This window comes from Pecten maximus, chromosome 17 (genome assembly GCF_902652985.1).
Source record: "Pecten maximus chromosome 17, xPecMax1.1, whole genome shotgun sequence".
Classification (NCBI taxonomy): Eukaryota; Metazoa; Mollusca; class Bivalvia; order Pectinida; family Pectinidae; genus Pecten; species Pecten maximus.
In genome coordinates, this window is record NC_047031.1 from 17037670 (window position 1) to 17062526 (window position 24857).

The following is a 24857-nucleotide window of genomic DNA, read 5'->3' on the forward strand; positions in this document are numbered from 1 at the left end:
TTATCTTCAAAGTATCAAATTAAATGGTAAGCATGTCATAGTCATTTGAAACATATGTTTAAGAGATCCAGGCAAACAATGTTTACTTTTGTCTTTTGTACTAATCAATGATATATGTAATTTTGTGTATCTGGGGTCTTAAGTCTTGTTTCCAATGGACATATTTCTAAATATGTACATTTAGATGTTTGATCTTGTGAAACATTATGAATAAATAAATCGGACACGATTGTTGTCAAAAGACCGTGGGAGTCTGGCCATACTTTGCGTTCGAATTGCTTTGATGTCGCCGTGACGTAAGTTTACTGCGCGTGCGTGCCGCCGGAAGTGGTCAGCGGTGTCATTATAAGGGTGTATCAAGGGCTATTAAAGTTATTGAAGGGTACAAAAGGACTAAACCCGTTCGGCAGGCGTCAGTTCCGATTTTTTGTTGTTTAACAATGTCCGAATGTAGCATTGTCATATATGTGGCCATTTTGGCTGTTTTGACCATTGGTCAAGCAAATGGAACCCGGTATGATGGGTAAGTAACGGTTTTTTTTTTCAGTTTGTCCTACGCAAATCGCTCTGTATTATTTCACCGTATATAATAGACAGACAGACAGACAGACAGACAGACAGACAGACAGACATATTTGACTTAATGGTTACATTTTTTTCATTTCCGTTCATTACGTCGCTTTAAAGCACATATGTAGAGAGATCTAATGTTGAACTATTGGGGGGGGGGGGGGGGGGGGGGGGGGGGGGGGGGGGGATACAAATACATTAAATTTAGTCTCCTATAGGAAGCGAGGATATTTGCTGAGAATGAATCGCAAATTCACCCCACAAGTACATCCATGTGACTACGGACAGACAGTCGGACACACTGGCTGTATTACGGGCAATGATTATAATGATATACTTTATATCTGCAATGTAATTGAAGTATATGTATCATAGTTTTAAACATTCGAGAAAAATGGTGATTTTTCAATGTCATTAAAAGAAAGAACATGTCTTTTTCTTTCGCATACACGTTATAATGATGCTAAGATTACATAACGTTAAAAATAAGTTTCTCGTCTTAAAATATTTGAGGTCAGGTTATACATTTAAACGAAAATATAAATCGAGCAGAAATCAAATATTTAAAACTGAGACGCGTTTTTTTTTATTTGTTACAGGCATCAACTTCTCCGGGTTCATCCCACCAGTTCCCGCCAGGTGGCGTTTCTGAGGAAACTCCATGACAACGAGAATCTACAGGTGAAATATTTTGATTTTAATTATTAAATGTCTCCATAAAGAAAGACACGTTTGAAAATATGTTCGGAAATGATAACTCTTTTGTTCGGAAATGATAACTCTTTTGTTCGGAAATGATAACTCTTTTGTTCGGAAATGATAACTCTTTTATCATACAAACACTCCCAATTTTATTTGATTGTGTCTGATAATATATATATATAAATGCATGCTTAAATCCTGCTTGAAAGGAGAATTTCTATTGACAGTTTGATGTCACCATCTAAAATTAATAAATGCTATGATTTTTTTTATAACAACAACTTTGATTGGCTAAATGTTTTGTAGTCTTTCCTCTAAACCGCGGTAAATAGAACAGCAATATAATGTCAGTTAGTGGTGCGCAAGCGAAAATGTTATTCCGCCATATTTTTTAATTTGATATTTGGTTATCAATTTTGATTTAAACATATTTTATTTGTAATTTACAATTTGTTACAAAGGGATTGGGCACAAGTTTTCCAGCTTATATTAAGCCCTCTCCCGATACAATTTTACATTGAGAAAAAATTCACATGATGGTAGTTTTATTTACATATTTACAATCTAATTTTATAAGAAATAGAGAGAAAGAGAGAGAGAGAGACAGAAGGGGAGGGAGACGGAGAGAAAGGGGAAGAGATGGGGAGTTGGAGGGGGAAGGAAGAGAGAGACAGAAAGAGATTTTATAAGATATTGATACAAATAATCTTATATATATGGGATATACATGTATATCTAAATACTTCAAAAAGACAAATAGTTTTGTGGTAGACCTAAGCGGACTCGGGCAACAATCACTTTGGTACACAATTCGACTTTCCTTTCGTTCAAACTTGTCTAATGTCTATGATAATCCATGCCAGTGGTGTCTTCCTCCTTTTCTTTTTTGGTCCTTCATTTATAACATTTCACACACACCCGAATGTCACCCGAGTCCGCAAAGACAAAAATATAATGTACATTAATTTCCAATTAAGATATTTTTAAAATCTATTTGTATTTTTAATAAATAGTTGGGTTGATTGGCATATAGTTACATTTTCTTGATGAGAAAGTTCATTTTTTCCGAATAGCAGAAGTTGCAGGTCTAGTGGGATGAAATAATTTAGATCACGAAACAGTTGCAAACAGAGTAATTATTACATTCAAAAAAGAAATGATATGTATCTTCAACAGGGTGTCCACATTGGCAGTGTTTAAAATTAATCAAATTTGCATGAAATAAATCGTTGTTAAGAGTACTAGATCTGTTTCTTAATCTTGCATTCATAATGTTATGTTTTCTGTCACCAATTTGATAGTAGAAGGGAACTTTTGTGTCTGTAAAATTTTGAAGAGAATGTTTAAAGGCCGAGTACGTAACACTTTGTCGGATTTCGTTTTCTAAATGATTCCATAGTTTGATAGTAGAGGGAAAGAAAGATGAATTAGTAAGATGTAAACGGTAATTTGGTAACGAGTAATTATTGGCATTTCTAAGGTTATATTGAGAATTTTCTGATACTAAAGGTGGAAGAAGTGATGTTAGGTAATTTGGAGATAATTTATGTTTAATTTTATAAAAAGCTGCAATTTTCGCCTAGAGCGTCTAATAGCAAGAGGTTCTAAACCACTTTCAGAATATAATGACTGTATACTAGTGTAAGATGGTAATCCCGTAATCACACGTGCAGCTTCTAGTTGAAGTTTTTCTAGTTTATCTGAGTCACCGAGACTACACCCATCCCATACCTCACAACAATATTCTAATAATGGTATAATATACGAAGTATATATTCTATATAAAGTGTGGCGATTTAATATATATTTAAGTTTACGCAAAACACTTATCTGTTTCGATACCTTTTTACAAATACCATCAATATGACTGGTCCATTTACAATTTCCGTCCAATATAACTCCCAAGTGCCTATGATTTTCTACGAAGTTCACACTAACATTATCAAATTTAATATCAATTACATAATCTAGCTCAGAATTATGGATAAGCAGTGCCTCTGTTTTGGAAGGATTAAACTTTACTAACCATTTATTTGGCCAATTTTGAATGTGCTCTAAATCGTTGTTGATTACAGATTCAACATTTTGAGGGGATGGATTTGAATATAATAATGACGTATCGTCTGCAAACAACTTTTAAAGACTTTGTAGATTATCGGAAATGTCATTAATGTATAAAATAAATAACAAGGGACCAAATACAGAACCTTGTGGAACGCCAGCGTTAGTAGTTTTAACAAGTGATTTAGAGTCACCCACACAAACTTGTTGTTTCCTTTCACTTATATAATTTAAAAGCCAATTTAAAAGTTTGCCGCTAATACCATAGTTTGCTAGTTTCACCCCCAGTCCCTTGTGCCACACACGATCAAAAGCTTTCGATATATCACAGAAAACTAAACATGTAGGATGTCTTTTTTCTAGATTTTCACACAAAGTGTGATAAATTTCAATAAGTTGATGAACTGTCGAATGGCCAGGTTGAAAACCAGACTGAAACTTATATATTAATGAATGATCTAGCAAGTAATTATTTAAATATTTAACAATTAACCTTTCAAAAACTTTCCCAACCGTTATCAACTTCAAATACTACGATGCATAGCTCCGAAACAAACGTTCTAATGATCTATTTTTGGAATTTTCAAAGTTCATTAACGAAATACTCAATGTGACAACGAGACAACCCATCTATTTGAATAATTCGTGATTTGATGGTTATTTGTGTACATTATAGATAAGATGGTCATCTGAATTTTCACTACATAGCCTCGGTACAAATTCTCAAACCACGGACAATACATTTTTTATATACACATAACAAAACAATAAACACTAAGGATTAGGGAGTTTTGTGTCAAGTCCCTGTTCATGGGTTAAATATATATTGAAACAAATTTAAATGAATTTTAGACGTACAGGGTTATGACTTGATTACTAGAAGTCTCGTGCGAATCATGTGACGTTCTATAGATTATTTCGGTGTGGAACTTTCTAGAAAGAAAATAAGATTCAATACAGATACAATATATCAAACACTCTCGCTATAGCTCGACTTCTGGACATATCCTATTCTTGATCGTGAAGTAGACATCCGGGTCCCTCCGAGGTCAAGGTCATATGTGACGCGACTGATGAAAAAGGCGGGTCTTTCAACACGGGTTGCTATTGACAACATCCAGTCGTAAGTACCTTTATTCAAATTAATTACATTGATGATGATGATGATGATGATGATGATGATGACGATGATGATGATGATGATGATGATGATGATGATAAACTGCTCTCAGATCTATCCACAAAGAACTTGAAGACATGGCCAATAGGCGGTTATCAACGACTGGTCACGCCACCTACAATTTTATGTGCGAAGCTTTTGGAGTTAACTGCCCGCCAGACGAAAGCGGAAGTGGTTCCACAACGCCATCTGGTGGAATTGTTGGCAGATTTTCACGTCACAGTGAGGTAACTATTTTACCCCAATTGTAATAACTAATTATCTTACTTCGACACATGATTCATACGTTTTTCGTGTGTATATGAAGTCATAAATTTGATTGAAGAAGAATTTATCAATATCATTAATTATTTGCTAGTGATATTTCCGTCTTTCTTGATGGACTGCACGACTATTAGCTACATGTTTAAAGTCATCTCGACAGCAATGGTCATATGAGTTATAATATAAACTATATAGTATACTTTGGCAAAAAGGGAATTTTTAAATCGACAATCTGGAATACCGGGGTTTTACAAATCTATAGAATATAAAAATAAATTTATTTCTCGCTGAAATAAAAAATTAGATAAAATCAATGTACTTGATTAATCATGAAAATAATGATAATTTGATTTTTTTTTTTTCTCAAAAAAAAAAAAAGATTGATGCCTGGCTGAGCACCGTTGAGTCTGAGTTCGAACAAATCGCCTCTGTGGAATCTATCGGAAATTCATACGAGGGCCGAGACATGAAAATCATCAAGGTAGATACATGTATATGTTAAGGCAGTATGTTATATAACGTAGACTGATACCCAGAGCTACCGTACCTGCTCAAAAAAGTAAATATCATACCAAGTCAATTAATATTGCGGTCTTTACCAAGTACCAAACAACTTCAGGTCGTATGGTATGATTTGCCATGAGTTACCGTTCATGGCTAAAAAAGGGGACAGCAACTTCCTTTTCTTGATTTTTTTAAATCTGTGACTGTAAAATAATAGTTTGTGTAACATTTACTTCACACAGTTGACACTTATTTTTTGAAAAGTCTTATTCTTTCGTATTGTTCGATATACATATATATATATAACACATGCATTCCTTTATCATATTTGTAAGCCAACCATTGCTGTTTTTCCTTCTTTTGAATGATTTTTCTGTTACTTCCTTGTAAAAGCCATTTGAGTTTTAACTTTTAGTTATTCAAACACTTTAACTTGAAATAAATTTTCGTAAATCATTCATTTGAACCCTTTCTACATTTGAGAATTACTCTTCGGGACTCCTCGTGTTATTTCGTTGCTTTGTAGTTTGATTCAGTTAAATCGTATGCACATTCCTCTTTTCTTTACCGTTAAAAGATAGGAAAGGCTTCCTCGAACCCGAAACCCGTGATTTGGATCGAGGCTGGAATCCATGCGCGTGAGTGGATATCTCCAGCTGTAGCTGTTTGGACAATAGATAAGGTTCGTAATCAACAATGACGTAATTCATTATGACGTCACGTCCACATCGCCGAGACTAATATAATAGCAGCATTATTTATTTCTTTGTTGGAAAGAGAGTAATTCGACATTTGTCACGTGACAGTTGATATTTGTCACGCGATGGTCGATAATCACCATTTTTGTTTTTTGTTTTTGTTTTAGCTGGTTTCAGTAGAGTAAATATTTTAGTTAAATTTCATAAAAAATTGACATAATATAATGAGATCCAGATATTTTTTTTTGACTGTTTCCCAAATAAATTTATAAAAAGATAAATACTGATTAAAATTAGATGTACCTTCAAATCAAAATGAATTCAACTGCGTATACGGTATCTTTGTACCTCTGATACAACCCTATACGGTATCCTTGTACCTCTGATACAACCCTATACGGTATCCTTGTACCTCTGATACAACACTATACGGTATCCTTGTACCACTGATACAACCCTATACGGTATCCTTGTACCTCTGATACAACCTTATACGGTATCCTTGTACCTCTGATACAATCTTATACGGTATCCTTGTACCTCTGATACAACCTTATATGGTATCATTGTACCTCTGATACAACCCTATACGGTATCCTTGTACCTCTGATACAACCCTATATGGTATCATTGTACCTCTGATACAACCTTATATGGTATCATTGTACCTCTGATACAACCCTATATGGTATCATTGTACCTCTGATACAACCCTATACGGTATCCTTGTACCTCTGATACAACCTTATATGGTATCATTGTACCTCTGATACAACCTTATATGGTATCATTGTACCTCTGATACAACCTTACACGGTATCCTTGTACCTCTGATACAACACTATACGGTATCCTTGTACCTCTGATACAACCTTATACGGTATCCTTGTACCGCTGATACAACCCTATACGGTATCCTTGTAGATCTGATACAACCTTGTACGGTATCCTTGTACCTCTGATACAACCCTATACGGTATCCTTGTACCTCTGATACAACCTTATATGCTATCCTTGTAGATCTGATACAACCCTATACGGTATCCTTGTACATCTGATACAACCCTATACGGTATCCTTGTACCTCTGATACAACCCTATACGGTATCCTTGTACCTCTGATACAACCCTATACGGTATCCTTGTACCTCTGATACAACCCTATACGGTATCCTTGTACCTCTGATACAACCTTATATGGTATCCTTGTAGATCTGATACAACCTTGTACGGTATCCTTGTACCTCTGATACAACCCTATACGGTATCCTTGTACCTCTGATACAACCTTATACGGTATCCTTGTACCTCTGATACAACCTTATACGGTATCCTTGTACCTCTGATACAACCTTATACGGTATCCTTGTACCTCTGATCCAACCTTATACGGTATCCTTGTACCTCTGATACAACCTTATACGGTATCCTTGTACCTCTGATACAACCTTATACGGTATCCTTGTACCCTGATACAACCCTATACGGTATCCTCGTACCTCTGATACAACCCTATACGGTATCCTTGTATCTCTGATACAACCTTATACGGTATCCTTGTACCTCTGATACAACACTATACGGTATCATTGTACCTCTGATACAACCTTATACGGTATCCTTGTACCTCTGATACAACCCTATACGGTATCCTTGTACCTCTGATACAACACTATACGGTATCCTCGTACCTCTGATACAACCTTATACGGTATCCTTGTACCTCGATACAACCTTATACGGTATCCTTGTACCTCTGATACAACCCTATACGGTATCCTTGTACCTCTGATACAACCTTATACGGTATCCTTGTATCTCTGATACAACCCTATACGGTATCCTTGTATCTCTGATACAACCTTATACGGTATCCTTGTACCTCTGATACAACCTTACACGGTATCCTTGTACCTCTGATACAACCTTACACGGTATCCTTGTACCTCTGATATAACCTTATACGGTATCCTTGTATCTCTGATACAATCTTATACGGTATCCTTGTACCTCTGATACAACCGTATACGGTATCCTTGTACCTCTGATACAACCTTACATGGTATCCTTGTACCTCTGATACAACCTTATACGGTATCCTTGTACCTATGATACAACCCTATACGGTATCCTTGTACCTCTGATACAACACTATACGGTATCCTTGTACCACTGATACAACCTTATACGGTATCATTGTACCTCTGATACAACCTTGTACGGTATCCTTGTACCTCTGATACAACCCTATACGGTATCCTTGTACCTCTGATACAACACTATACGGTATCCTTGTACCTCTGGTACAACCTTATACGGTATCCTTGTACCTCTGATACAATCTTATACGGTATCCTTGTACCTCTGATACAATCTTATACGGTATCCTTGTACCTCTGATACAACCCTATACGGTATCCTTGTACCTCTGATACAACACTATACGGTATCCTTGTACCTCTGATACAATCTTATACGGTATCCTTGTACCTCGATACAACCTTATACGGTATCCTTGTACCTCTGATACAATCTTATACGGTATCCTTGTACCTCTGATACAACCTTATACGGTATCCTTGTACCTCTGATACAACCTTATACGGTATCCTTGTACCACTGATACAACCCTATACGGTATCCCTGTACCTCTGATACAACCTTATACGGTATCCTTGTACCACTGATACAACCCTATACGGTATCCCTGTACCTCTGATACAACCCTATACGGTATCCTTGTACCTCTGATACAATCTTATACGGTATCCTTGTACCTCTGATACAACCTTATACGGTATCCTTGTACCACTGATACAACCTTATACGGTATCCTTGTATATCTGATACAACCTTATACGGTATCCTTGTACCTCTGATACAACCCTATACGGTATCCTTGTATCTCTGATACAACCTTATACGGTATCCTTGTACATCTGATACAACCTTATACGGTATCCTTGTAGATCTGATACAACCTTATACGGTATCCTTGTAGATCTGATACAACCTTGTACGGTATCCTTGTACCTCTGATACAACCTTATACGGTATCCTTGAATCTCTGATACAACCTTATACGGTATCCTTGTAGATCTGATACAACCTTATACGGTATCCCTGTACCTCTGATACAACCTTATACGGTATCCTTGTAGATCTGATACAACCTTGTACGGTATCCTTGTACCTCTGATACAACCTTATACGGTATCCTTGTAGATCTGATACAACCTTGTACGGTATCCTTGTACATCTGATACAACCTTATACGGTATCCTTGTAGATCTGATACAACCTTGTACGGTATCCTTGTACCTCTGATACAACCTTATACGGTATCCTTGTATCTCTGATACAATCTTATACGGTATCCTTGTATCTCTGATACAACCTTATACGGTATCCTTGTACCTCTGATACAACCCTATACGGTATCCTTGTACCTCTGATACAACCTTATACGGTATCCTTGTACCTCTGATACAACCTTATATGGTATCCTTGTACCACTGATACAATCTTATACGGTATCATTGTACCTCTGATACAACCCTATACGGTATCCTTGTACCTCTGATACAACCCTATACGGTATCCTTGTACCTCTGTTACAATCTTATACGGTATCCTTGTACCTCTGATACAATCTTATACGGTATCCTTGTACCTCTGATACAACCCTATACGGTATCCTTGTACCTCTGATACAACCCTATACGGTATCCTTGTACCTCTGATACAATCTTATACGGTATCCTTGTACCTCTGATACAACCCTATACGGTATCCTTGTACCTCTGATACAATCTTATACGGTATCCTTGTACCTCTGATACAATCTTATACGGTATCCCTGTACCTCTGATACAACCTTTGTTCCTCTGTCTAGAGGCTGGAAGGTTGTTTTTTTCAGCCGAAACTTTATTATGTAATTCTGTGGATTTTTCTCTCATCAGTCATTATTGATTATTTATAAACAGTTCTAAGGTTACATATTGTCTATATTATCTTTACACCATGCTTATGTATTTCAGTTGCTCCGGAACTACGGCGTAGACGATGACGTCACATTCATGCTGGACACGTTTGATTGGTTTTTCCTACCGTCAGCCAACCCTGACGGTTATGAATATACTTTTACGAATGTAAGTAATCCTATGCTTTTTTTATCATCACATATACTCGACGACACACAACCAGCTATTTGATTGGTCCTAGGTAAAAACCCTGATCAACTGATAAGTTGGCGGACTTTTAATAACGGTATGGCGACTACCAGGTTTGTTAACTTAATATCAAGGAATCGGCCTTGTCATTTTATTTAGCCACAAGATGGCAGAGAGTGAACTAACACATTCTGTAGGGTACAGAAACCGTAACCCCTGCGTTTATATATAATGAAAAAAAATCAAAAGGCTTTTGGAAAATATATCATCTTCACTTTGATATTTATAGCATATATATCTTAAACAATATTTTTAAGTCTGCAGGTAACTTCGAATTGTCGCATTTCAATCACCCGAAGGACCTGGTTTGATTTTGGGGCGCAATAAGAATTAACTAAAAACGTCGCTTTCGGAAAATATATCATCTTCACTTTGATATTTATAGCATATATATATTAAAAAATATTTTTAAGTCTGCAGGTAATTTCGAATTGTCGTATTTCAATCACCTGAAGGAGCTAGTTTGATTTTGGGGCGCAATAAGAATTAACTAAAAACGTCATTTTCCTTTTAAACATTCGAAGGTATCCGCTAAGGAAACGTTTTAACATTTAGTTTGTGTCGACGTTTCAATCGTTACTGACATAGTTAACGTTTATCTCAAAATCTGTGTCTCTCTTTCGGATGATGATAATAAACAGTTTTTGATTGAATACTTAGAGCACAATGTCAGATTTACACAAGCGGATTGTTTTTATAGTCAATATTTCACAAAATCATTTCCCCCCGCATGAAATTTACACGTAAAAATACTTCCAGTATGTCAATATACAGACATTGTAAACATGGAAATTAACAAAATATTTAGTCGGACAATGCTTGTAGGGGAAAATCACTAATTTGAATGAAAATCGCCGCTAAATCAATGAACGTTTTTAAGAAAACATGCAAAGTTTTATATCGTGCAGTAAATTTTCTTTTGAACGCTTTCAAATTCTCGTAATTTAAAAGAGATGATTATTTATATCAAAATCCCGAATGCATCATTTCCTTTTATCATCAATTAAATGTATATTTTGTGATTTTATGACTTTTATTGAATAACGTGTAAATTGAACTTACGAACCTTACATTTATTATTGGTACATCATGATAACACAGGATCGTCTATGGAGGAAGACACGGAGTCCCCAGGGTCGGGGATGTTACGGGGCGGACCCGAACCGGAACTTCGACGTAGAATTTGGAGGTATTAAAAAAACATAATAGAAAAAAAAATAAATAAAAAAAATAAAACAAAAAACAAAAACAAAACAGCACAGGGTCATTCTGTAGGGAGGAAACAGGAAAATATTTTTACTACAACAAATATGCACACAGATTTTTGTGGTATGATTGTAATTAAGTCCCGAGACCTCCAAAACGATATTATGTTTATAGGTACAATATATATCAACGTTTAACTGGAAAAGTGGTATTGTAATAAGTTTGTAGGAGGGATGGACATAAGGCATATATACATTTCTAAGGTAATTTCTATACGACTCTAAAATCATGTTTGAATCTCAGATATTTTTCCTTACTTTTTTACTTCATGATAATACGGAGGCGACTAATGTGGAACCTCTGATTCACCATCTTTGTGTTAATAGCTGACATTGCAGAGGCGAAAACTTATATACAGACTACAAAGAAACATTCGGAAAAGTCTCTTTTTCTACGTGCTGTTTCCTAGTACATGTAGCTTACTAGATACATTGTTCCTCTCGGAATTACCGTATCCTGTAGGGAAACTTTCTGTAATGGGACAATATGGCATTTTAAAGTTACTTGTCCATTTCTTTATAATTATAATGCATTGATAGAGAAACTATTTCAAGGGGCCACTGGAATTAGTACATTTAAACACGTCCCTTTGTTGGCCTCATTCAAACATACACCGTTATTTTATAACTTACATGTCTCGTCATAACGTGAAAAAGTGACAATCAAAATTCAAAAGGATGGACTTTTGAAATCATCTTGGTGTGAGGAAATTATCGAACAAAACCAGTTATCGATAATATTTGAAAAAAAAAATTGCTGAACAGTAATTAATTTAACGTCAAATTGACAGAACGTATTTTTCATAAAATTTTCAAACAGGAGCCGGAACTAGTAGTGATCCATGCGCAGACACATATCCGGGTACACGAGCTTTCTCTGAACCGGAAACTGACAATATCCGGAAGTCAATTTGGAGTGTGCGTGAACGAGCTGTTGCCTTCTTGTCATTCCACGCGTATTCCCAATTGATGCTAACCCCATACGGCTACACCTCTACCAAACCTTCCGACTACCAGGAAATGGTATGTACAGAGGCCATCTTCGCATTATCCGGATTTCGTTTTATAAAATGTTCATATTATCAGGAAGTCCAGTATATTTCATATTATCCGAAATTGTCACAAATCAAATACCATAGAAATAATAATTTTATTATTGAATTACATATTGTTTCTTTATGCATAAATCTTATAATCCGGAATTTTTATATTATATTAATCCGCATTTTATTATCATTTTATAATTTTTCAACACGCACTTTCACATGGATTAAGATTTGTATTTATCAATTAAACAGAAAAAATCGGTTTGTTTTATTGGGTTATTTGACAACCATGTTTATCTTTTTCACATTTCACGGTAATTATTAAATCGTCACTTTTTGAATGTTTCGAGCATAAACTAGCATATTTGTACAAATGTCAGTATTACTGGATCTGTAGATTTCTGTCTAGTCATTCTTTTCCCAAAAAATTATTTAAGACCTCACAGCAAAAGTTTTCATGAAATAGTGATTGCAGTTAATAGGAGAGAACATTTGTTAACGATTTCCGGAGAATTATCCCTCTCTTCTTGTGCCCACAATAAATTATTCGAACTTCCGGTTGCAGCTGCGCGTAGCTGATGCAAGCATGTCTGCTTTGAAGGCGGTCCATGGAAAAACATTTAGGGTGGGCACACCGCCCGATATCCTGTGTAAGTATGTAAAAATGTTAACAAGGTTGATAACTCTATATCTAGTCTTAAGCATAGATGACGTCATAATCTAGATTTTTCAATTTGTTTTACGTTTGCCATTGAACATACTACTTGGCAGGTGAGATTTCAACAGATTTTTCTTTGAACTATTGAAAAAGCCTTAAGTTTCGTTTGGGTTAGATGATACAGTTCACGCAAGGAAACCGAGTTTTCCATTTCCAGAAATTTGATATGTATTGCTATTTCGGACACCCGTATTCTATAAATTCGGTATAATAAACAGAACTTGAACCAAGTATACTAGGTTTCGGAAGTATGGCATAGGTTTCCTCCCCTTACCTCTACTTCATTAAGATATCTATTTAGCGGTAGCGGGATACAACAGGGCCCCGCGGTTGTATCTAGTGACGTAGAACATCGTCACGCTTCGATTACTGTATTTATCACGTGTTCTTTTCGTTCCTTATGAAGGAAAAACAATTTTAATAAATATATTTCACTTTCGTATCGGGAATGTCTTCCGATAAAACTCGTCATGCTCGATATGTTAAATAGGAGTTAAATCCCAGGCGACACAGTTAATAACATTAAGCTAGACTTCCTGTTATTTTCCTATAAAACAGCTAAATGTTGACAAAATACAGGTGTAAAAATTGTTCATATTTGTGATCGTAAAGAAACTGTTTACCAGAAAAAAAAATTGTTCGGGTCACGTGTTGTAGATGCTGCGTCTGGCGGGACGTACGATTGGGCCAAGTTGAAGGCCGGTGTAAAGTATTCATACACTTACGAGCTTCGTCCTGCCGAGGCCTCGTGGAACCAGTCCGGATTTATTGTTGGAGAAGACCAGATTTTACCAAGCGGCGAGGAGGTCTGGGCGTCCCTAGTTACCGTCGCTAGGGAGATCCGAGTGTAACCAGGAAACCTGTCATCAAAACGCCACGCGACCCGGTAGGAATTCAAGCGTCGCAGAGAAATTGATTGATGTATAAATTTCAATGATTTTTGTTAAATCTCAATTAATCCAAGTAACGCAAATTAATTATACGTACTGATTGCACCAATAATGCATATACATTTTCATTGGTCATAATTCGTCCAATAAACTTGTATTTCAAAAATCATATAAGTCAGTAACGTTGTATGTAAGAACAAAAAGTCTTTAACGAGGATTCTTATAACGAAAGGCATATGTTAAATAGGTCGATATTTTGGGATAACCACATCTTTGTTAGTCTATACGGATATAACAGATAATTTTTGTAACGGACAACTCGAACAAAAGGTACAATTTATATAACGTACATTATATTATTTTTTACGTTTCTTAACAAATGAATTTGATTAAAACTGAAATACCTTACTCAAAAATCTTTTTCGTTTTCATTTGTTTTTTGTTTTTGTCTTTTTTTCCCCATGTTATTGATATATTAAGAAATAACGGGAAATACATGAACTGAAATCAATACACGAGTATTTCAGAGACTTATTCATCATATCACTTTCGGTTCCATCAGGAAGAGTTATCTCCCATATTTTCTTTTTGAAAACACTGTATACATGAAGCTAGAAATACTGGTGTTAACCATGTGTCCCAGATGTGTGTCCTTTTTACTATCTGTAATATTGCTGAGTGATGAGCTCCCTCTGGTGGTGGATGTCCAGAGGTCTAGGTGATGAGCTCCCTCTGGTGGTGGATGTCCAGAGGTCTAGGTGATGAGCTCCCTCTGGTGTAGGTGATGAAGCTCCCTCTGGTGGTGGATGTCCAGAGGGTTGTTGTTACCAACATGCACCGTTTAAATTTTTATGGATACAGAAAGCTGACACAATTATGAAAAAGACTGAAAGACTGACATAAAATATTATGTAATGTTTAATATATCCTTAAATCCAACAAAAATCACTGGTATCATGTGTGAGGAGCGATAGAATAATCATAACACAATGCATATGTGCATGTATGATGTGTAAGGTAACACATAACCTTAACTCTGACACAAATCATAGGTATTATGTGTAAGGTAGCATACACCCTTAACTCTGACACCAATCACAGGTATTATACTGAACTCTAACATAAATCACAGGTATAATGTATAAGGTAACTTAAAATCTTAATACTAGTACAAATCACAGGTATAATGAATTAGCTAGCATATGGCGTCAGCTTAAATAACATATTATATGGTGTCGATAGGTTTGGACTTCGGTTTCCGGTACCGGCGAATCGCTACAAAAGCAGCAATCATTGATATGCCTATTGCACTGACGATCACGGCTATAAATAGATGGTCGTCTACACTGATGTACTGCGCATGAACGGAATTGTCGGTTTTATCTTGGTCTCCAACATCACGTCTGGAGCGACCTGAAAATAAAATAAAATGAAATGAAACCCAAAGTACAGTCAAACCTGCTTGAACGGTTACCTTGAATAAGCGTTTACCTCCGTTATGCGGCCATTCTGTGGTACGCCCGATGAAACATCCTATATAATGAACCTCAAAAAGAAACGGTCACATGTTTATCGCGGCCAGTGCTCATGAAAATCTGGCCCTAGTCGTTATATCAACCTGTATTGAGCGGCCATTGTGTCCGGAGGTAAACAGCCGAAAATTATATCGTAACTAGAATTTATTATCGATCGTCATGTGATTTGTTTTGTTTACAATAATCTTCACACTCGGGACGGATCCCACACACTTGTCGAGTCTTTAGAGGATTAAGCGTTATTATGCAAATCGAGACTGAACGTGACAAACTTTATGTGAAATGTAGCAGAAAACCTATAATTTGAGATTTTTTCAGATGCAATACATTTATGACAACTTTGGTGTGTGTTTCAAAAGAAGGAAGAACGAAAATAAATAAAATTGCCTACATAGCACATCAATTTCTTTTTATATTAAAATTTGGTTTTATTGCCGCTGAAACTTTTTCAAACGTACCTTTAGACAGATGAAGAATGCCAGAGGTCACTGATCTTCTAAGGAGGCTCCTGGACTCTGATTGGACAGATCGCCTTTTGACGTTGTGACATGATTGGTCACACGCTGACGAATAGTCGGTCACGTTACAAAATGTAGCAGTGCAGAACAAGTATAAGTCATCTTGATTGGTGGAATATTCAAAGTCTCGGAAGACGAACCTAGTCTCGTGAGAGGACAGGTATTGGACGCGGGTATTTGTATCACTGGTACATCTGTCAAGTGAAATATTCTTGATTTAAACACTGCATTTATAGATATGGTTATATTTTTTCAATATTTCAAATTTTTGATAATTCGCAACTCCTGTTTTTAACATTAACACCAGTTTTTGTAGAAGTGACAATGGTATATATAGAATGAAAACGTAGCTTTTCACATTTCCATGCTTTCACATTTTTCTATTTTACTAAAAAAATGTAGTGAATAGAATATCTCACATAGTTTCAGTAAAACCAAATATATTTCACTCGTGTGGCTTATATTTTGATATATATCTTTTTAAATATCAAAATATTAGCACCACTCGTGAAATATATTTGGTACTACTGACGACACTGTTAATCAATAAGGCGGAAGCTTTTACTTTTACAAGGCCATTATCCAGGGATACAAAGAGCGATAACTCTTGTGTAACGAAGGTGTATAATTAAATTCATTGAATGAACTGTTAGGTATGGTGTTGATTGATGTTAAACCTACCCGTTTTTGATAAGATAAAACTTTAACTGATCTCCCGCAGTCGGTGACGGCAGTGTGTAACAGGACTCGACCCTCATCTTCACGTCATAGTCTGAGAGGGGCGTGGTCACGCTGACGTAGATGTCCTGTCCAATACTGACCGTCAGAGGATTACCGGGCATTTGTTGTTGATATCCCTGGTCCCTAAAATATAGAAATAGTGTTTTAAATTGATTTCCCCAATGATTTTACCAAATATCCAAAAGAACCCGAATGATGAATGTATTAGATGGATACTTCCGACATAAACCCCTATATTGAATGTCTAAAGGGAATTACTCCGACAGAAGCAAGACGCTGAATGGTATCATCCATTGAACAGCTAAGAACACTTTAATTCAGGATCTCCTTGCAATAAGTGATAGTAGCTTCCTCATTGGACAACATATCAAATACCCTTTTCATGCCATTCAAAACTATTGCGTAAAGTGTCTAGCAAAAGGACACAATCATGGTCGGTCACTATTCCTGGCTTTCCCAGACACACGGAGGGATCAGTTTCTTTGGATCCTCGCCTTAATTAACTAGTATATCGGCGAACGTTTTACCATTATCTTCACAGTATGAGGGGAATAATTATCGACGGAATATATATCTTGGATGAGTTAATATGTAATTTGACTAATAGAAACAAATATTAAAAGTGAAGGAAAGAATGTTTACATAGATAAAATAAACCAATGGAAAATGTTATAATTTATCCTTTAGCGCCTACCTGTAAAATGCCATTTGCATATTATAATGGCCTGAACCGGAAATATGTGGATTGCTACTGCGCTTGCGCACTTGATTGTGCGTTTCAATGAAATGTTGTGATACAGTCTCGTGTGTCGCCATGTCACATTCTACGTCAATCTTGAAGCGGTATTCTCTAATAATGAACTTGTAATTAGGGTCCCTGTACGCGTACACAAGGGTGTTGGTATATTCTACTTTTCCGGATGTTGTCTGCAAAGAAAATATCATTTATGCTATCATGAACAAGTATGTAAAATGCTTCTACAACTAGAAATTGTTTGTTAGACATAAATGCCCCACACACATGACACCCCGAAACTCAGCAGTTCCTGAGATTAGCTACATTTAGATACATTGCATCAGGACAAGACATGGGTAACATTATATGCTAACACCATTCATGGTTTTCCATTCAAGTCTCTCAATCGCTTTATTTATCTCTATCTCCCAGTCTCTCTATGCTCTCTGTCTTTTATTAGATATGGTTGACGATGAAGCGGGGAGACTTAATGCCCTATTATTTTACTTACAAAATGGTGACTATCACAGTTGCTGTACTGTTGGTCAATTCGCAGGTAGTTTCCAACTCGGTAACCCTGGCAACCAGGTCGACCAAGGTAAATATCAGCCGGATCAAAGTCAACATGACGTTTGTAAAGTTCAGGCAAATATATCATGATATTCCAAGCGTCTGGGTAACAGTCCACTGTTATGGATCTGACGTACACATCTTAAACAAATATTCAATAAATGCATTGTTCAGCACAATTTTATCAAAATCGTAAGGTAGCAAAATATATATGTTAGTAAAGAGACTTAAAGGGACATTTCCTTCGTTTGAATAAAGTGTATGTCGCCTAAATGAAACTTAATGGGAAATGTGTATTTATCCGAAGAAGTAAAAGCTATAATCTTTAAACTAATATTGCAGGTTTACTATCAAGGGAAACCAAAGTGCTGCAAGTATTAAAACATAAAAATTCTCAATTCGACCCGAAGTATCACTGATTAAAGGCAGACGGTATTTGTGTACGAAACGTCATTTTTCTGTACATATTGGCGTTACTTTCATTACTGGTAGGCACAAAAACCTCATATAATCCTCATTCAGGCAAAGATTTCATCAAAAGAATATTTGAATGTTTCCGATGTCCGAACGTAGGAATACCCCTTTGAAGGAAATCCAATGAAAAACAATTTGCTTAGAAGTCGTAGAAATTTCTGTATGAGGATACATTTTTGGACTAATAAATTAGCTGAAAACAGCGCTGAAAGTAATCATGAGTTGGCACAAAAATTAATTTAATTCTTATCCTATGAATGTGATTTCCCTCGTACAAAATGAATGTAATTTTTTTTCTGGTGAAATCGGATATACTGTAGTACAATTCTAAACTTATAGAAAACAAATGTAATTTGAATCTTACCCGATGAACGATAGTTCGGTAATATTTCATTTTTCCCTGGTGAATATTTGTATAGTATAGTTTGAATTTTGTATTAAAGATATGATTTTCATCATTCAGAATAAATATTTATTTGGGATGATTGCAATTTTATCCGATAGATATATCCTTGCTATGACTAGAATATTGATTTTGTATGACCGATAATTGTATACATGTTTAATTTGGTTGCATAATATAATCTTACACGAGGTGTTCCGTCAAACCGAGTGTAAGAAAAAAGGTAAGTAACAAGTGATGTGAATCTTTATCATCGCGGCATCAAGAAAATGTGCGTCGAAATTGATGACATTATGCATTTACGATGCATAAAGTGTTGACGTCATAGCGCGTGCCGGTTGTCGTAAGCTCGTGTGAAATTTATCCCAACCCTTGTGAAGTATGTGACCAATTCTAGTCTTACCTGAGGAGTACGATGGTGCCACAGAAAATGCAGCTGTCGTAGGCTCTGAGGAAACAAATAAACAAATTAAAAATATGCAAACCTTAATTTTAACCAGAAACGTTTCACTATAGTCGCTAGAACTTCTCAACATATCAACACTGAATCAATGATGAGGAAGTGAACAAGGTAATACTCGATTTGAATCTTTGTTTGCAAGGTTTATTAAGTAAACAGGGTCGTTTTAAGAAGGTGGTCTTCTTGTAGTAGTTGGTAACTACCACATTTAACAACGTCGCATGCCATTCAAAGCAATAAGGGTAAAATAACTTGCTCGAGAACATCACAACGAAAGCCCAGACCTGCACGTTTCTCACCTTCCCGAAAAAACATAAACCGATACGGGTTAGGAACTTCGAATCACACATTTCGGATCTTGACCAAAGGTTAAGTGGTCGGCACTTTAAGCAACTGAGCTATCGCGGCCCTTTATTTACAGTGGAAGAACAGAACATAATGTAATTTAACTTAACATTGACGACATTAATGCTTAATGAACAGGACATATATGTTTGCATAAAGACCCTTAAAGTGACAAATATAATAAGACCAGTTGTACCGGAGGTATAGGCGTCTTGTAGTTCATCGACGATCCCACCATGTAAATCTAGGTCACGGCGACACCAACCATACAAGTCTAGGTCACGAAGATACAAATCTAGGTCACGACGACACCCACCATACAAATCTAGGTCACGACGATACAAATCTAGGTCATGACGACACCAACCATACAAATCTAGGTCATGACGACACCAACCATACACATCTAGGTCACGACGACACCCACTATACAAATCTAGGTCACGACGACACCAACCATACAAATCTAGGTCACGACGACACCAACCATACAAATCTAGGTCCCGACGACACACATCATGTAAATCTAGGATAATTCCGTATTAATTGATCAAACAACCATCTACTTAACAGTTAAAAAGGAAACATCACTTACCGTGAATATAACATCCAATTTCCACGGTGGTACAAGAACTGATCCCCCAGTAATCCGCACTGCACTGAGGTCCGTAGTAGTAATCATCCGTGCATTTCAAATGGTTCAGCCATATAGGTACGGATGAATAATACTGGTAATTGGTATAGTAGGGATCTTCCCTATAAACAATGCAACATGGATTTACGTTTCAATACTAGACACAGGGTACTGTTTAAATAATGTATCAGGTGAAGCAAAACCAGCAAGAAAGTTAACTTTTTTTTTACAGGTATCATGAGACATATCCCCTGCCGAAAACCGTAATAATGAATTCGTACAGCAAAACCTAAAACTAAAATGAAAACTAGTGAAAAAAATAAATAATGATAACTATCACCGTGTTTAATTCAAGAAAACATTTAACAAACTAGCACAATGTCACTGTCGTGTGACAGGTGACTCTTTGAGATTCCACAATCCCTGTCGAAGTTTGTAGCCTTTGCACGCGACTTTATATTACAGGTCCGTAATATGCTAGTATATTAACCGTGTCAGAGAGAAAAAAGGTACGAAAGAAATATACTGTTACCAACTCTACATTGACATCCACGGAGCGACTGATACTTACGATGGCCACTGTCCGTAAATAAGGTAACACATTCCACGAATCGTCCTCATATCGAGTCCATCATAGCACACGGATCCCCAAACCCCGTTATGATATACCTGTAACTGTCCTCCTTCTAGTCGAAATTGTGTTCCTGGTGCTAATTGATGAACAATGAGAAAAATGAAGTAAGTGGATCAAGCATGCTCGTTATTGCCAAGGTAATGCAGGCCCCCCCCCCCCCCCCCCCCCCCCCCCCGCTCAAATAGTCCCAATGACCTTGACTTTGTTAAAAAAATCCCTGATACTCTAATTTTATCTGTGACATACCGGCTTTCAACAAGATACCTTGAAATATAAAGCGGAAAACTGAGAGGAAAGACAGACAGATTGACAGACAGACGGACGCATACTTTAACCTGCGCAGTTCCCAAAAGAAAGAGCTCAACATATTCACAAACTCCACGGAAAGAAGGAGGGGAGAAGGAGCTTTCTACGAATGTGGATCAATATTCAATGTTACAGTCATTGTACATTTGATATGATATCCATGTGGTCAGATACTGCAGATAATACCACTCTTGGCTTTTATCTAGGCGCCCAGGGTTCGATACCCGATTGCAGGTGAAAAGAACCGCCATCTCATCTATGTTTGCTCTCTCCGTTTATTCCGGTTTCTTTCTATGTTATTGTTTTTTTGTGAGTTTTCATCCGGACCAAAGTATGTTACTAAAACTATAAAAAAAACTAATATTTTTCCATAACTGGTGTTTAATATAAAGAGATATAGAGAAAGAGAGATATAGAGATAGAGAGATATAGAGATAGAGAGATAGAGAGATAGAGAGATATAGAGATAGAGAGATAAAGAGAGATATAGAGAAAAAGAGATATAGAGAAAGAGAGATATAGAGATAGAGAGATATAGAGATATATAGAGAAAGAGATATAGAGATATATAGAGAAAGAGAGATATAGAGATAGAGAGATATAGAGATATATAGAGAAAGAGAGATATAGAGAAAGAGAGATATAGAGATATATAGAGAAAGAGAGATATAGAGATAGAGAGATATAGAGAAAGAGAGAAAGAGATATATAGAGAAAGAGAGATAAAGAGATAGATAATATGTTTTAAAAATCTCTAGACAAACCATTTCCGTGTAAAAATAAATATCTGTGTCCTACCGATTGTCATTCTGCCTCCCTGAGAGGTTGTATCGTAGTCAACTGTTGTAACATCTGAAAAAATATATATTTGAATTCACTATTACAGCAAAATGTACGTCAAACTATTATCTAACAATTTATGATGTTTTTTCGGGGTTTTTTTTTGTCTTTAAAATATAACAACGTTTTCATACTTATATCTCCCTGAACTGTGCTTCACTTTAATCTTTCAGGCGAATTTTTGTGCCTATGAAGAAGACTACTGGCTCCTTCCCGTAACCGTGGCAAACGGAAGGAATTGAATTTGTAGTTTACTCGATGTTTCTTCAATATTCTTCGTGAGTAAAAGCCATTTAAGTTATATCGTGCTGAAAACATCCTGGTATGTGAAATGGGTGAATTGAGTTGGTCCTTAAAAGGAACGGTTAACACTACTAAGCCAAACCAAACTGTTTAGAATCTAGAAATGAGTGTATATACTTTAAACAGACGCTAAAGAGATCTACCTTAATTTGATTTTCACCAGGTTACATAACATTGCAATTATACCAACGGTCTAACTACAATAATATCATGGCATATTTAGTTTCGCTTTATTTGCGTTAGTTCTACATTAATATATCGCCGAAATACATAAATCACGAAAATGTGTACCTTGAAATATAGCCTAATAGAATTTATTGTAACACACTAATGTCGAGACCTATCATTAAATGTGTACATGATAAAGAGTTTGTAAATGGCCGTGGTTTGCGAAAATGTAATACCAGCGAAAGTGTTCCGACTTGAGATAATAGCAAAATATTGAGCCCTCGAAATTCAACAACATTAGAGTAAGTGTACCTCGTGCTATTCTGATACATCTGTGATACCATCGTCATTAAATGTTTGACCACTGTGGGATATAAAACTATTTGTGATTAGACTACTGCGATGTCACAGTCATATAATTTCCACAGACGGTCACTAGCGTGGATTTTTATATTTGCAGCATATAGGACAATCTCATCCTCCCAAAATAATGTTTATACAATATCCATCACACAATTTCGTATTATCTTTTTTCATGAAATGAACATAATTAAATAAATAAATAAAATAAATCAATCAATGACTAATATACGTAACAAAAGAGGGGGTTCAAAACAATTTGCACGCTTTGTAACAACATAGAGCGATAATACAGACAAAAGGGAGATAACACAGACAAAGGGAGATAACACTGACAAAGGGAGATAACAGAGATATATTGCACCGAAAAGGGGAGGAACTTGAAAAAAGGAGCTAACACCGACAAAAGGGAGATAACACAGACAAAGGGAGATAACACTGACAAAGGGAGATAACACTGACAAAGGGAGATAACACTAACAAAAAGGAGATAGCATAAAGGAAGATTTCACCGACAAAAGGAGATAACACTGACAAAGGGAGGTAACACTGACAGCAAAGAGATAACATCGACAAAAGGGAGATAACGCAGATAAAATGGAGATAACACTGGCAGAGGATTATAAAACAGGCAAAATGGAGATAACACTGACAAAGGGAGATAACACTGACAAAGGGAGATAACGACTGACAAAGGGAGATAACACCGACAAAGGAAGATAACACAGACAAAGGTGAGAAAACACTGGCAAAGGGAGGTAACACAGACAAGAGGGAGTTAATACGGACAAATTGAAGAAATCACAGAGAAAATGGAGATAACACAGATTAAGGGAAGTAAGGCACCAATGAGTTGTAATAAATCAGGAGTAAACAGGTACCATAATAGTGACATGCCATATTAAGATCCTCAGAGTGACCACAATTGTTGACTCCCCAGTAATTTGCGCTACACCTGGGTTCGTCATAATAATAATATGAGCGGGTACATTCTAAATCGTCCAATAATATCGGGACTGCATTAGAGCCTCCGCGGGTGTAATACGTGACAGAGCTGCAAGAGAAAGCCAGGAACAACTACACGTAGAGATACCGTATAGCGGGAACTTTAAGCGGTCATAAAATTTGGCGATTTGGTCATGAAAACTGAAAATTAAATTTTGGCGGGTTAAAATTTAGCGATTTCTCTTTAATCTAGGGTCGGAACGGAAACTATTGGCGAAATTGAAATTTTCGCGCCTTTTTAATTGGTGGTGTTAAAATTAGACAGGTGAAATTTTGGCGATCTATATACGAACCCGCCAAATCGCCAAATTAAAGCCCCGCTAAAATGTCACGCTATATGGTATATTAGAAATACAAACAGGCAATCTAAGCTTTCCATAATTCAGTAATAAATACGGTGATACAAATTCATGGAAAATGGAAGCTGTGTTGTCGTTTAATTAATATACACATTATACGCCATACGCCTTTCTACTTAAATATTTTTTGTTGAAATTGGGTGTTAGATTAATCATATTATTAATTATAACAATAAAATATGTATAAGAATTTAGATGCGGCAGGTAGGGTAATAAAAAATGTCGGTAGCTAAAATTCCACCATAAGGGATTACCATTCAATAGTATGAAATCTATATCCAAAAGACATGTATGAAAGTTACATCGTTTACAGGATAACACATGTACACATTCACT

The 24857-nt window shown here is 36.2% G+C and overlaps 2 protein-coding genes across 3 annotated transcripts in view; one reads left to right on the forward strand and one right to left on the reverse strand.

Annotated features, from left to right (window-relative positions):
* The first annotated feature begins 395 nt into the window (after positions 1 to 395).
* LOC117315496 (carboxypeptidase B-like) lies at positions 396 to 14548 on the forward strand. The gene is made up of 11 exons (XM_033869708.1): positions 396 to 523; positions 1170 to 1251; positions 4323 to 4456; positions 4566 to 4740; positions 5157 to 5258; positions 5859 to 5963; positions 10020 to 10130; positions 11313 to 11400; positions 12297 to 12499; positions 13088 to 13172; positions 13898 to 14548. The coding sequence occupies exons 1-11, from the start codon at positions 441 to 443 to the stop codon at positions 14089 to 14091; spliced, it is 1362 nt and encodes a 453-aa protein (XP_033725599.1). The 5' UTR covers positions 396 to 440; the 3' UTR covers positions 14092 to 14548.
* A 482-nt stretch (positions 14549 to 15030) lies between these two features.
* Positions 15031 to 24857, reverse strand: part of LOC117315495 (deleted in malignant brain tumors 1 protein-like) — a 33485-nt gene continuing 23658 nt past the window's right edge. For both annotated transcript variants that reach the window (XM_033869707.1, XM_033869706.1), the window contains 10 exons: positions 24039 to 24211; positions 22285 to 22338; positions 21118 to 21256; positions 20508 to 20668; positions 19511 to 19555; positions 18172 to 18371; positions 17619 to 17851; positions 16865 to 17047; positions 16124 to 16377; positions 15031 to 15543 (listed from right to left, as the gene is read on the reverse strand). In XM_033869707.1, the coding sequence (XP_033725598.1) occupies positions 15356 to 15543; positions 16124 to 16377; positions 16865 to 17047; positions 17619 to 17851; positions 18172 to 18371; positions 19511 to 19555; positions 20508 to 20668; positions 21118 to 21256; positions 22285 to 22338; positions 24039 to 24211 (1630 nt within the window). In that variant the 3' untranslated portion in view covers positions 15031 to 15355. The remainder of the gene's footprint in view (positions 15544 to 16123; positions 16378 to 16864; positions 17048 to 17618; positions 17852 to 18171; positions 18372 to 19510; positions 19556 to 20507; positions 20669 to 21117; positions 21257 to 22284; positions 22339 to 24038; positions 24212 to 24857) is intronic.